General features: G+C 38.1%; 1 protein-coding gene across 3 annotated transcripts in view; it reads right to left on the bottom strand.

Annotated features, from left to right (window-relative positions):
- MAP3K20 (mitogen-activated protein kinase kinase kinase 20) overlaps nt 1-14,282 on the bottom strand; it is a 155,475-nt gene that overhangs the window by 62,123 nt on the left and 79,070 nt on the right. For all 3 annotated transcript variants that reach the window (XM_031451669.2, XM_031451672.2, XM_031451670.2), the window contains exons 5-8: nt 13,538-13,603; nt 10,305-10,333; nt 10,050-10,187; nt 3,472-3,558 (exon numbers count right to left, since the gene is read on the bottom strand). In XM_031451669.2, the coding sequence (XP_031307529.2) occupies nt 3,472-3,558; nt 10,050-10,187; nt 10,305-10,333; nt 13,538-13,603 (320 nt within the window). The remainder of the gene's footprint in view (nt 1-3,471; nt 3,559-10,049; nt 10,188-10,304; nt 10,334-13,537; nt 13,604-14,282) is intronic.

The raw sequence follows: 14,282 nt of genomic DNA, 5'->3' as shown, positions 1-14,282 counted from the left end.
AATGTGAAATAGATGAATATGGACATTGATCTTTTCTATTGTCTTTTTTTACTCAGACTTTAGATGCCACATCTGAGACATCATAAAAAAAGACAAAATTATTTAAATTATCTGACATGGTCAAATATCAGTTAAATCTTGACTCAGACACTTTAAGGGATTATTTTGGGGCACTAGAAAGTACTTTAAAAGAGAATCCAAAATACTTAAGTCTCAATTACATAACTGTGGGCATTGCTAATGCATTAGAACATTCTGAAATAATCAGATATTAGCAGCAGATTTGTAACGCTACTTACAACTTAAATATTTTAAAATAAAAGTTTCAAATTTGAAATTAAAATATTTCCCAATCACTAAAAAAATGACATTTTTAAAAAAGATCACTTTTTTTTGCACCATTTTCTACATAAGATTCAGTAATTATTTTTTAAGTCAAGTTTGTTATCTTTTTCTAAAGTCCTTTTTCAAAGACAATGGATTAAGTTTTTGAGGATTTTTATGTTAATAAGGAACAGTAGTTTTGCTACTTAGAACAAAACACGTTTAAGTATTTATAAAGATAGAAGTTATATTGCCAAAACATTCTGAATGACTACTAATTAATTTTTATGGAAATTACAAAGGCAGATACACATATCTGTAAGATTTTAAAAATGTATTGGTAATACCCTCTTAATTTCTTGTCTTCTATACAGGTTCATTGTTTGCTTTGTAAAGTTCAACAGCAATTTATGGGTTCTAGTTTTAACAGGATTTAATAATAGGAAAAATTATTGTTTGAAGACCTTATTTCATTATTAAGGGTTTACAATCAAAGCCTTGAGATACCATTTTTAGAAAGTATTAATTTTCCTATAGATGCAAAAAGCAATCCTAAATGGTGAAACCAAATAAGGTCCGGAGTCTAGTTAAGAGTAATGTGTCAGCGTCAATTTTCTAGTTTGGGTATTATACCATACTTGTATCTCACCAGTGGGGGGAGCGGGGTGAAGGGTATACAGAATTCTTTGTAATATTTTTGTAACTTCCGATGAGTCTAGGATGACTAGCATTCTAGGGTGACTGGCTCACTTTTAAAATGTCTCCCTGAAAGTTTAAACATGTCATTCTCTTTAAAAGATGGCTGTTTAAAAAAAATACTGTTTTCTCTTTTCAACTCAATAACCCAAGATATTCTAGAGTAAAAATAAATAAAGTAACAAAGTTGAAGGGATTTTTATGAATTATATTTAAGTCAAAGTCTCAGTTTTATTATGAAATGAAATAAAATCTCGGGGATTATTTTCATGCCATCTCAACAGAATTTGTCTTGGGAATAAGTGCCTCCATTTATGAGGTAAAATGAAGACACTTTCTTGAATGATGACAATGGACACTATTTGAATTTAATTCCCATATTTTTGATGAATGAAATAAATATTGTACACAGTGAGAACAGACAGATAAAAAAATCCTTGCAATACCCAGTTGTGCTTAGGTTCATTAGAAAGTCTAGAAAACTTATTTCACCATGTGGGTTTCTTTCCACTTACTATTATATTTAATAAATATAGCATGGGAGGCATTTGAGTAGCCTCCAGCCACTATTAGTTGATCATCATATCACACTGTGGATAAAATGCTCTAGGAGACCCTGGGGAGACGGGGGTGGGTGGGGATGGCCTCCTCCCGTACCTTTTGAGGAGGTTCTGAAGGTTATATATAGATGATTCCCAGCCCTCAAGTCAACTAACCCAAGGCAGCTTCTAAATTCATTTTTCTCTTCGGCTTTAAAAATCCTTGATGGATACTCCAGTGTTTTGAAAGTGCTTTAGATTTGCATCTATTAGGCCATCCTTTAAATGAAATACTATTTTTAAGTAAAAATTACTCTGTCTTAGACATTTTGGAGGGTTCAGTTAGCTTTAAAAAAAAACTTCCTTCTTGTTTATGTTGAAATGACGTAGAGGGGAAAAAAGACATTGAGTGCTCTGCTCCAAAGTCAACAGAAGGTCAATAATTTTCTTCACTCTCATTTGTAAACCCAGAACCAAACATCCAACCATCTCTCTGGCAAAAGAAACAGAACAGAAACAAGGGGGTTCTCATATCATGAAAATAATCAGCTATCCTGTGTGTGAGGTCTGATTTAACAGCACACCAGGAATAACCCTCACATTTAATTAAAACAGAACAGCCTCTGTGAAACAATGAGTAAGGCACATTCTTCAATTTAACACCTTTTCGTTTTTCTTAAATTGGCAGCCCTCTCCCATCAAGTCCAGCTATCACGAACATTTCCTCCATTCGCAATGGCTCAGGAGGACAAATTAATAAGGTAACTGCGGATTATGTGATCTAAAATATGGACACTTGGTTTCTCTCTGTCAATAGCTGCTTTTGGATAGATCCAGCTTGTTCCTGCACTCACACGGGGAGCAGATCAATCTCATTCTTTTAAAGAATTAAAAAGGGAATAGCTCTCCACATTCACCTTTTTGCAAATTATTTTCTCCTAAGGTTGCACCCTTACCTTTTGTGGAGGGCACGGATAACATGTGGAAATGAAGACGTTTTGCGAAATAAGGCTGTTTTGCAGCGTTGCAAAGACAACTGTGTGCTTCCATTACTCGATCTAAGTTCTCATAATACCTTGATATTGGATGCTTCATCCTTATGCTGAGAATTTCCATGGCTGTGCGTTTCAGTCACAATTTTAAACCTTTCAAAATGTAGTTGCTCTCTTTGATATGAATGTACCATGTCCTCTGATGTAGGCTCATAGGTCCAACTAACTGAAAGCCTCAATTTGTGGGAAGAAGAAAAGCGAGGCTGGGGACACAGCACAAACGGTGTTTACGCCACTGAAGTTCTTTTGAAATGGAAAGGCTCTGCATGAAGAAGGGAACAGTCCTGCCACTGCCTCGCCAATTCCAGTGAGGAGCTCATCTTCAATGTAGTGTTCAACGTAGGTGGCAAAACTGTAATTTTTCCCTTTTTTGAAACTATTTTTTCTTCCTTTATTTTTGAAATTCTCATCTAAGCGACAGTTTCTTGTACTATAGTGACTCCTGCTGGGAGAGGTAAGTTGAAGTAGCTGAAGGTCTCTTACAGATATATCAACTCCCGGACAGTAAAAAAGATGTCCTAAACGCAGGAGATGGAGTTAAACTGTTCCCCTACCTTGGACGCAATGGCTTCTTTCATCACTAAGAACAAACCCCTAGGTTTTACAATTGAGACTGAGAAACTAGTACAGTACTTGTACAATTTTTGATCTACAGCATCACGACGTGAAGCTGCAACAATTAGATGTAAAGGGTCCATTCATGAGGAATAACATCACTTTGACCCTTTGTGTTAACTCCTACTGCTAATCTTTCCATAAGCGTGAACTTACTTTCAATTTGAAGAAGATGAAAAAGTCTTTTGCAAAACCCCAATACTGTTTTCTGATCTATGTACCTGAATGGAGAATCGTAGTCTTACCTCGTTTTTTTCCACTACAAGCCAAGCTACTTGTAATCCTTCCAAACCTTTAAAGGGGACCTCCCTTGTTAGCATCTCCCAGAGAACCTGGAACAAAAAGAAAGTGGAATTTTTATTCTTGTACTTTATATTTTTGGTATATTACTGAAACTTTATCTAATATTTAACTGTATCCAATTACCAGACACAACCAACTCCATCAATAGAAACTTGGGCAAAACGCATAGGACTCCTTCCATAAATTTTACATATGTATATTTTTTGTTGGTCTTTTTTATGTATATTTTAAAAATCTGATTTAGAAATTAGAACATCTAGAGCCAGGCTTAAAATTTTATGTAACCAATGAGCCTAAGGGATTTTACCTTGTAAATTAACAGAATTCTCAAGTAACCCCATAAATTAGATTTTATATTTTGTTAGTTAAAACTCTTTCCACCTTCAACCTCTGATAAATTTCTCTATAAGATAATAACTGGAAATTCAACCATATTTTCAAAGAGTCAAGGACGGTATCATTAAAAAAAAAAAATTGAGCCCCAGATCGAAATCACTGGGTAAACCACTTACTCCACAATGGTAGGTACCTGCAAAAGTGTCACATTTAGATTTTGTGTTTTGGAGAAATCTCTCAAAATGAGTCAGTCTAAGGAATTTATTTTCATCCACCTATAACATAGTTTATTACACTATATTCTAAAATGTAATAAACACTTATATACACATAAAGGCTGTGTGCATGTATATGTGCACGTATGTGCAAATTTATGTGTGTGTTCATCTCTCTGCAATCCCTGAGATTAGCATGCTTCATAAATCTGCACTGGAATATGCCCAAGGAAAGCAAACTGAGGCTGGGGATGCTGAAAACAGCCAATGACTTTGCACTCTCTTTAAACCCTGAGTAAAGGAGATTTTTACACTCAGTTACTTTCTCTGTTTATACAAATGAGTATCTAAAGCTGAATCTACTGATACTTTGCGAAGTGCAAAAGGAACTATAATTTTATCAATAATAAGCATAATAATAACCACCACTGTCTTTGACTGAGTGATTATGTTCCAGGGGCTCTGCTATGCCCTTTACGTGTGTTATCATGAATAAGCTCAATCCCACAGGTATCATTCTCACTGTATGGATGAGGAAACTAAGGCGTAAGGGAGTTAAATAAACTTGCCCAAAGACACTCAGCTAACAAGTGGCAGAGCTAGGATATGAGCTTGCTGTCTCACCCTGCAGGTCGAGGTCTTAACCACAGGTGACCGCAGGGAGGGAAGAGCTGCTGCAGGGGAAAGGGAACAATGGGTCCTGCTTTAGGCATGGAGCCCTGCAGAAGCCAACGAACTCAGCACTTTTGATTTACATTTCTCTTGTTGTAAAAACAAAAACCCATTTCTAAATAAGAATGTAAGTTTAAGATTTATTCCAGCAAATCCTATAAACCTTTAGTTCTATATCAGAGCTCGGTCTTAATTGAGCCATAACATGTGAAATGAGTTCTGGCTAATACGAAGATAATTAGCAGGAAAATCAGGGAAATTGGCAGATGCTGCTCAAGTGAGAGAGAAAAAAAATCCACTGAAACCTCTTTGGGCTTTTAATCAAGTGTGTAAGGTACTTCTTTAGAAGAGCTACTGAATAATTCTATTTGAGTCACAGAAGTGATGAGGGAAAGGTAAGGGGCATCCCAGAAGGGGAGGAATCGAGCGAGCACTGCAAGTAAAGGAAGGGTGAGAACCGGAACAGGTGTGGGGTCGGGTCACCCTGACACAGGGTCCGCCGGCACAGGGGAGGGAGGGGACTGGGCGGCGAGAGGGCTGAGCCGGAAATGAAGCCCCTCAATCTGGTGTTGGGGTGGGGAGTGGGAGGGGTTTGAGAGCAAGGAAATGAACAGATCTGGCATTCCTAAGGAGGATGGGGAGAGTGACTTAACCGCTTAGGACCCTCAAACGTTCAGGTGAGCAGTCTGTGACCCCACTTGCAGACCCTGCCTGCACGATACGCCACATGCACACCCATGTGAATGAAGACTGCCTGGATTTTGGGAGGTAAAATGCAAAACCAGGAGCTTGGGGAGTGCCAGCAGAAAAAGATTTATGTCATTCCTTCTCCCAAAATATTCATTTGGAAGGCGTCCAAAATCTAGTAAGATCCGAGTTATATTTCTCTAAGAGTTCCAACACTGGAAAAAATAAGACAGTTTCTCATTCGACTCCCTTTCTGTGTCTCTAAAGAGCTCCTACAGTGGAGGGAGCCACTCCAGGGACAGGAAACTGTCAGGGCTGATGTCCTTAACTGCTGGGTTCTGAAGGCCAAGTCAGGTCTTTAGCTTAATTCTAGGATAAGCACATTTCATGATTTCCTATTGTTTATTCGCCAGATTCAGAAATGTATCAAAAAGTCAGTGGCATGAGATAGGACAACAGCTTTTTCTACTGAACAAAATGACATTTGGCACAAAAAAGTAACATTGTTGAGGAAGTCACCTGAGGTCTAAAGGCATCTAAAACTGTGCCTGAAGATATCAGTTATGGGGCTGCAGGCCAAACATGATTGTGATCTGTCACCTTGAAAATATTTTCCAGCTCATTTTATATTGAGACGTCCTCACATTTAAACTGTGCACGCAAGGAAAATTTCTATTTTCAGTTTGCAGAAGAGAAACTTGGACAAGGCCGTGTACTCTTCCTGCCTTTTCTTCTACAAACAATGGGAAGCCATCACCTGAGCCGGGCTGGTTCTGGAACAGGGCTCACAGACAAGCGAGGTGGCGGGCTCTCTCTTAAGCCACTCTATTTTCAAAAGCCGGTTTTGGCTGAGAAGCGTCTAAGGAGGTAATCCTTTCTGCATTGCCATTAGGAGAGCTTTGTTTCTAAAGAGTGGCAAGGCCTTGTGTTCTCAGAAGGCTTATTCTTTTAATGATTTTTGCTTTCCTGATGTCTTTTCTTTTTTGTCGCTAATATCCTAAACACTCCTGGTTTAGCCCTTCAGGAGAAATCATCAGAAGGGGACAGAAAAATCTCATTCCTTTAAAATAGAAACAATTGACTGCCTAGCGAAGTTTACCAGCATAGAAGCAAGGATCACAAGATCCATTTCTGGCATTTCACCAGCACATTTATTTTAAGGCTGTGCAAGGCTGGCTAGTCTTGCCATGTGTTAAGAAGAAACACAGGTTAATTAAGCTGGGGAGGGCTAGGGACTTTGAGACTGTTAAGAGCTAAATTCTTACAGCAAGTCTGAGGAAGAAAAATAAAAAGCAAAAATATATTGGGGTTTTTTTTGGGGGGGTGGGGGTTCAAAACCACCTGTATGTGACTGCTATGTGTGTGGGAGGCTCAATTAACAGAAAAGACTTTTAATGAACAATGGGATATTTTATACAAACAGATATACCTGACATGAGTCCTGCTTACCCACCTATTTTGAAAGGACTTGTCAAAAATTCTAACAACCACACTGTTTTCCTAGATCGATACCATTTTTAAAGTTTATGGACTACAAACTTCTAAAACTATCATCGCCCCTACCTTAACAACTGTCCTCTCCTGGCTCTTTTTGGGAATACCTACTTTGGGCATGTAATGCTTTCTTCATTTTAAAAATATTTGTGACTGATTAAACAAAAAGCCTCGGTAAAGCAAGCTGTGTACTTTTTCTTTCACTAATGGTGTTAATTTAGAATAGAATGGGAAGGAGTCAGAATTAAATAAAATCCTGATTTGTCATTTATACCTAAATTAGCATATGTGCACGCTTCTGTGCAGAATTCTGCTGATGCAGCTACGGGGTAAGAATAACCAGCAATCCTAGTAAACCTCCCTAAGATAGTAAAAGAGCAGACACTGTTTTAAAACTAACAGGGTCACTGAAAAGGCATTTCTTTTTTTTTTCACCAGTTCAAAGAAGACCCACAGGAGTGTAGAGTTGATATTTAAAAGCATGTGACTGAGGCAAACAGGTTCTGAAGAGCGACTTCGGGTATGTAAATACTGAGCGCCACTGGAAATGTTCAGCGACTGGCTGTAAAGTTTGCTTTTACGTTAAATTACTTGATAGACTGATTTGTCAATAAGCATTTGTTAATCTCTCAAAACAAAAGCAGAGTCAGTAAACAAACAGACAAAAAATCTAATTTGCAAAGAGAAGGGTTCAAGACCCAGCTGCTGAGAAGTAGTGAGCAGTCACTTGAAGGAAAGGTTTTTAATAAAATAAGCTGAATGTCTGCAGGTTCAGAAATGTTCATTCAACCTACGTTTAAACATGGGGGCGGGTCCATGTGGATTATAAAAGGATACAGGAAGGAAAGACCCTAAGCTCCACGAACTAAGTCACTTCTTAACTTTTAGAGTTTACACGTGAAAAGGCATTGGTTCCCGGTCACCAGAACCAAAATTCCATTTCAGCTAAGGAAAAGCAGGTGGGTGCATTTCAACAAAGTCCCTGGCACCTGTACGGTTTTGGAAGAAGGCAGTGTGACGTGTGTTTTCATAAACGAGACAACACTGAAACCGAAAGTTCACTCTACACATAACTCACAGTCATGCCTTTCTGGTCAAAAATGTCTGTGATAGGGAAATCCCAAGACTTGGGAAGAATTTTAAATGTAAAAGCATTGTGTGAGAACTTGCAGAGTGCTAAAATGAGCCTCAAAAGCCGCCTACTTCATATAAATGTGCAAAAGAATTAAAAATTACCCTAATTATCTAAATATGTTTATATATATTTATATACACGTGCAGGCGGAGGAGAGAGAGCTGTGGTCTCCTTTCGAAGCATGAGAAACTGCTCTCCAGCCATGTCGCTGGTCTTCCAATCCCTCCTGTTCCAGAGGGGTCTCAAACGACTGCCCGCTACAGGCTGCAGAGTGGTTTTAACAGTTTTAAAGGGTTGTAAAAAAAACAAAAGACTCTGTAACAGAGACGGTAAGTGGCCCTCACAGTCTATTTACTACCTGGTACTATTTACAGAAAAAAGGTTGCTGGCTCCTGGTTCCACAGGATAAAATGGGACAACGGTTTCAAGAAGCAGGCAAAGTAGAGTTCAGTTTCCCTAAGTTGGTGTCTAGCGCAGTGCTTTACACAATAAATAGACTTTTGCTTAAAAACGAAGGAACATAACTTCATAAGAAGAAATAATCTCACACAAAGTCTTAAATTGCAACAAATGCTCCCATTTTTAGACTCCCCAGCAGATAATTTGTAGGATGGTTGGAAGGTAGTAACTTTTGACATACAGGACCAGCTTTAGAATGTATTTCTTTAGGAACTTGTGGGTTTTTCATAGCCGACAAAATTGACACCGTATTAATTTGGTATGCAAAAGCTGTAGTTTGATTTAGAAAAAGCTAGCTAACTGAAACCAGCGGGAAGCGTGGGTAATGAGGTCAGCAGCAAATACATAGGGACTGATGAACCCTAGAGAAAAAGATCTGGGTTTGACAGTGCTGGTCTCCTCCTGTACCATCAGCTATTACCTTCAGTTGAAAACACAGAAGTTCAGGAAGAAGAGGCATGTTGATTTGGTCTAAAGTTAGACTGTTTCTTTCCCCATTACTATGAAAATGTCCCTTTAAGAAGTAATAATACAAATAAACAGGCAGTATGACTGGGAGATGAGATGCCAAGACAGGAGTTCCAAACACTACTTGGTACGTTTAAAAGGATATACAGCATCTTCAGGGATTTAAAAAAAAAAAAAAACTCATCCTCAAAAAAGGGCAACAAATGAATTTCTTCCTCCACCAAAAAACCACTCTGACCACTTTCCCCGCCCTCTGCTGCCCCACTGCCCCCATTTCTTTCTCTCTGCTAATTCAGATATAACACATTCCTTAAGAATGATCCATCTCAAAACTCCTCCTCCAGAAGCTTCTGCTCCTTCACTGATTCATTCCTGTGGTCTTTATTCCTTGAATATCCTACCCCTCAACCCCCACATTATTCTATTTTTGTAACTGTTGCTCTGCTGTTATTCTTACGTGAGACCTCAGATTCATGTGTCAGTAGCCACTACTTTACATGACTTGTAGCAAACATGGGCAAGACCATGTGCTAACTGTTAAGTCCATTTTCTTCTGTACTTTCCACTCACCAACCAGTTTAATAGTTGACACTCAAAAATTTCCCGTTGATAAAAAAAAAAAATTTCCCATTAATTAACTCATTTGGCATATGTACTGGTGGTTTTTGAGGAACTCATTACAATGAAGTCCTGTTCCAAATGATCCATGCTTCTACTGACTTAACAGAGATATTCTCCAGTTACCTGTCCACCCAGGAAAGCACACTCCACAGGAGGGCATCAGGCCCAACACTATTTTAGGTTCCATCTAACTTGCTTCTTGGAAATGGCGTTGGTTTCTTCTCTACACAGGACAAAATAACTCAGACACATAAAAGGGATCAAAGTAAACATTCTAGTAATAGAAAGTGTTCTCTCTGTTGCCACTGGTCTTGGCATTCCACCAGAAACAGCATCATTGTCTTAAACCTGTGTTCAATTGTTGTGTCCTGCTTCTGTAGGTGGTCTGCTTTTTGTATTTCCTTTAGCAACAAAAAATGAGAAATGAACTCACCACACCATAGGAATATGTGTCACAAGTTTCAGACACAGGGAGACTTTGGATGACCTCTGGCGCCATCCACGGGAAAGTTCCAACCAAGGACATGTGTGTTGTATGGTTATGGAACCGGGAGGCACCAAAATCACAGATCTGAGAAAAGAGAAACAGGTATCAACTTTCTAGTTATTGCTTAATAAAAGAGTTATTAGTCACAAACCTACATCAGAAATTAACAAATTTAAAAAAAATTAAAATAAGTAGTCCTACCTTCAACACTCCATCAGCAGCTATAACAACTAAAAGAAAGAAAAGATAAATTATGAAAATCATCGGAGTTGTCACATACTGAAAAAAATCATAAGCCAGTATTTCTATCTTTCATATGGCATTATGAAAGGTAAAATCAAAGTATTTACTGCATTGAGGATTTTGCAAAAAGGAGCTGACATTAAAACAAAAATTAAAAAAAACTAATTCCATAAGGTGCTGATTAAAAAGGCTTCAAGACACTGATTTAAATCAAACGTAGTACGGTCCAGTAAATAAGGCATGTATTAGGAGTAGTCAAGAGAACCAAGTTTTTACTTGGGTTCTGCCACTAGATTGTCACTGTGATACTGAGGAAGTCATCAGCATTATCACTTCATGGTATATGTGGTTTTTCCTCCCAGATGAAGAGTAGTTTTCTTGAAGGCAGAGGTAACATTCATTTATTTACTTATTTATGCATCCACTCACTTAACACATATTTGCTGAGCATATACTGTGGGCAAGGCCATGTACCACCTTCCAACAGAGGACGATGAGCAAGTCCGGCATTGTCTCTGCTCTCATGGAGCTTACAGTCTAATGGTAAAGACAATGACACAAACACCTGTAATAAAGTGGGATACGTTCTGTGATGAGAGACATGGAGATTGCCATAAAACCAAAGGGCAGTCTAAGGAGTCTGTGTGTAAGGAGGTCAGAAGAAGTTTCCTGGAAGAAATGAAGCTATGCGAAGACCTGAAGAACAAATCCCCGGTAACCAGAAAGAGGAGGACTCAGGGAGGAAAGCAGTTTTCTAGGCAGAAGAGCGAGCTTGTGCAGAAGGTCAGGAGCAGAGGAAAAGGCACACGATTTTGGAAAGGATGGGCCAGGTCCAGCAGAGCCTTTGTCAGAGATGGAAAGCCAATGAATGATTTTAAGTGGAAGAATGAAATGGTCAAATGTGCAGAGGGGAACAGAACGCAGGCAAGGACATCACTGTGCACCAATGTTGTGGTCCGAGAGAGAGATGAGGATGCCTGTGCTAAGGCTGTGGCAAAGGACAGCAGAGAAGTGGGCAGAGCCAAGAAACATAAAGCAGAATCAGCTGGGCTTGGATAAGTGGCTGGGGGGGGGGGGCCAAAGAAGACATAAAGAGGCCATACAGTGTAATGGTTAGAACAGGAACTCTGCAATCAAACTGTAATTCCTTTTTATTTAATTTCTGGCTTAGGCCACTCACTGAGAAAGGGGATGTAGGGAATATTTTTTAGGGAGTAGGGAGAAGATGGAAAGATCAATTTGGACACAATACATTTTAGGGTTATACGAAAATACCTATGTGAATTTGTTCAATTAGCAAATAGATACACAGTTTTGAAGTTGAGATCTATTTGGGAGTGTTAAGATGTAGATGGGGCTTTTCTGGGAGTGAGCAAATAAGAGGATAAGAGGGGAGGAGGCCAAGGACAGAACCCTGAAGAAATGTTTCTGGCATTCCTTTATAAGCCACACAGTGCCTTGAACATGGTAGGTTATCAATACTTATTAGCTGTTTATTAGCTGATTATCAATATTTATTAGCTGTTACTAATGTAAGTGGGGAAAATAATCTTTGCATGATCTAATACACAGAAACAGCCTAAGAGTAGATCTGATACTATATATAGTAAGCTATACATTTTTCAAATAGAGATTTAAATATTGTTAATACTATATTAAGTTATTTAAAAAATACCTCTATTACTTTCTTCTCATTGAAAGATTAATAAGTGTTCATTAAAGAATCTGACATTATAAAAATATATAACTTAGAAAATGAAAGTCCTATTATTCCCTCTCTCCTCCCCCCAAAATTCCTAAAAGTTTGACTATACTGTTTCAAGTGTGTGTGTTTTCTGATCAAGTAACTATGCAAACTGTAATTTTTAAAAATGGGAACACAAATGTTCTCCATTGTTAGCTTTCACAATGACAGCCTGGATAATTTAACCATTTCCTTTCAAGGGAGATTTAGGATATACCAATAAAACAGATTAAGAGGAGAGAAACTAAACAACTTATTTAAATTGAAATTCTGAGCATGAACTGAAAATTTACAAAGTCATAAAACTCTTGAGACTTCCTACTAGATTCTAGATTATTTCGTAATGACTTCCTGTTAGCCAATACACATTAAAAGTATTTAGCTCCAGGAAGCTTATGTCTAAGAATAGCCAGGGTCAGGGTTGGGGGGGTCCAACCTGGACTGTCGTGAGTGGCAGCTGCCAATAACTTCCCTTTCTCCACCCCAACAAATATCGCGGTCCTGGACAGCTGGTCAATTCCCTAGTCCCCTTCCCCCGCAGGCCAGGACTACTCATTCTAAGGATCACACTACTAGCTTTTATCCATTTTAACTGCAGCGATTTAAAGGTTTTCCAAAAACAAATAGTTCTCCTCCTCCATACTGAGATGAATCACTTAGAAAGCATGTAAATAATTAAAGTATGTAAATGAATTGATAGCAAGATTTTTTTTTTTTAACTAGAAAACTGTGGGTGCTGGCTAGCTAAATAATCCCACTGGCTTTCTCCGTGAACCTTCGAATGATGTAATGGAAGAAGCATTCTGTTACCACTCCTACTTGAAGGTATCATCTAATCCTGCAAAGTCATTTAAAAGTGCTCACTCTCCAAATTATACAATACAGGATCCTAGATAAACTTTAGGAAGTAGAGAAGAAGAGAAAGAAGAAAAAGAAAGCTTTTACTTTTCAGACTCATGCTGATCATTTTTGGGTGCTCCTCCAGGTACTATGAGTGACATAAAATATTTACACCAAATAATTCAGGAGTAACAAGAACAAAACTCAAACTGCTAGCACAGGGAGCAATCTAAAAATTGAAATACACAACTCTGTGCTTTGATCCAGCAACACCTCTTTTAGAAAATGATTCTAGAGAAATAATTAGGGATGTGTTGAAAATTTTTACTGAAAAGTATGAAGCTCAACATTTCTTATCATAGGGAAAAAATGTAAACAACCCAAGTGTCCACATTCTCTGCTATTTATACAGTGGAATACCATGCAGCCTCTTGAAAGAATATGGAGAATTTTGACATTTATTAATAGTGGAAAGATTTCCATGGTACCAGCAGTGAGTCAAAATAGCAGGTTACAAAAGATGTGGAAAGCATGATGCTTATTTCTATACAAAGGTGCACATATTTTATAATAAAACAGGTAAAATAAAAACATGTGACTACGTTACCATTTCTTGACTTGAGATCTCTGTGAATCACCTTGACTGGCGCCTCCATATGTAAATAGTGCATTCCTTGTCATACAAGAAGGAAGAAAGGCCTATTAATATAATTTTGCAACATTGTATCAGTATTCCCTTTTAATTTCATATTTTGCAAAGGATTTAACAGCAAAAAGTAAATTCATGTGTTCTGTTCTCCCATGATGGATAAAATAGAGACAGGATATATCTACACTAGGAAAATGTATATGCTAAGGAAAATGTATGTGCTTTAATCTCTTAGAAGTTGGAATCTGATCATGGGTAAAGCTAGCTTCTTACAATATCCAAAAAGGACACCTTAATTTTCTGGAGTCTGCACGAAAATAGCACAGATACCAGCAGAAGAAGTGCTCCAGTGATGAAAGTATTCCACCAGCAACTACCTTCTAAATCAGCCAGAGCTCTGACCTCAAATTTCAGTTTTCCTTTGCATGTCTGCAGTTATCCAGTGCAGCCTGGTTTATTTTCTCGGAACTCTGTCCAATAAGACCCTGGGAGTAGAGGTGGTGTAGAGGTGGGAAGAACCGGTTGGATTCATTAGTTGTGTCTAGTAAAGGATTTTGTGATCCTCAGAAAGAAAAATATACAGTAGCTACAAAATATTTTATTCTTTTTTACAAGGATAAATCTGTGCCATAATCTATATTTAAATACATTCTAAAATGCTCTACAATATATTGAGAATGCAAATCAAGTTACTTCAGTGAAC

This window comes from Camelus dromedarius, chromosome 4 (genome assembly GCF_036321535.1).
Source record: "Camelus dromedarius isolate mCamDro1 chromosome 4, mCamDro1.pat, whole genome shotgun sequence".
Classification (NCBI taxonomy): Eukaryota; Metazoa; Chordata; class Mammalia; order Artiodactyla; family Camelidae; genus Camelus; species Camelus dromedarius.
This window is presented reverse-complemented; position numbering and strand designations above follow the sequence as displayed.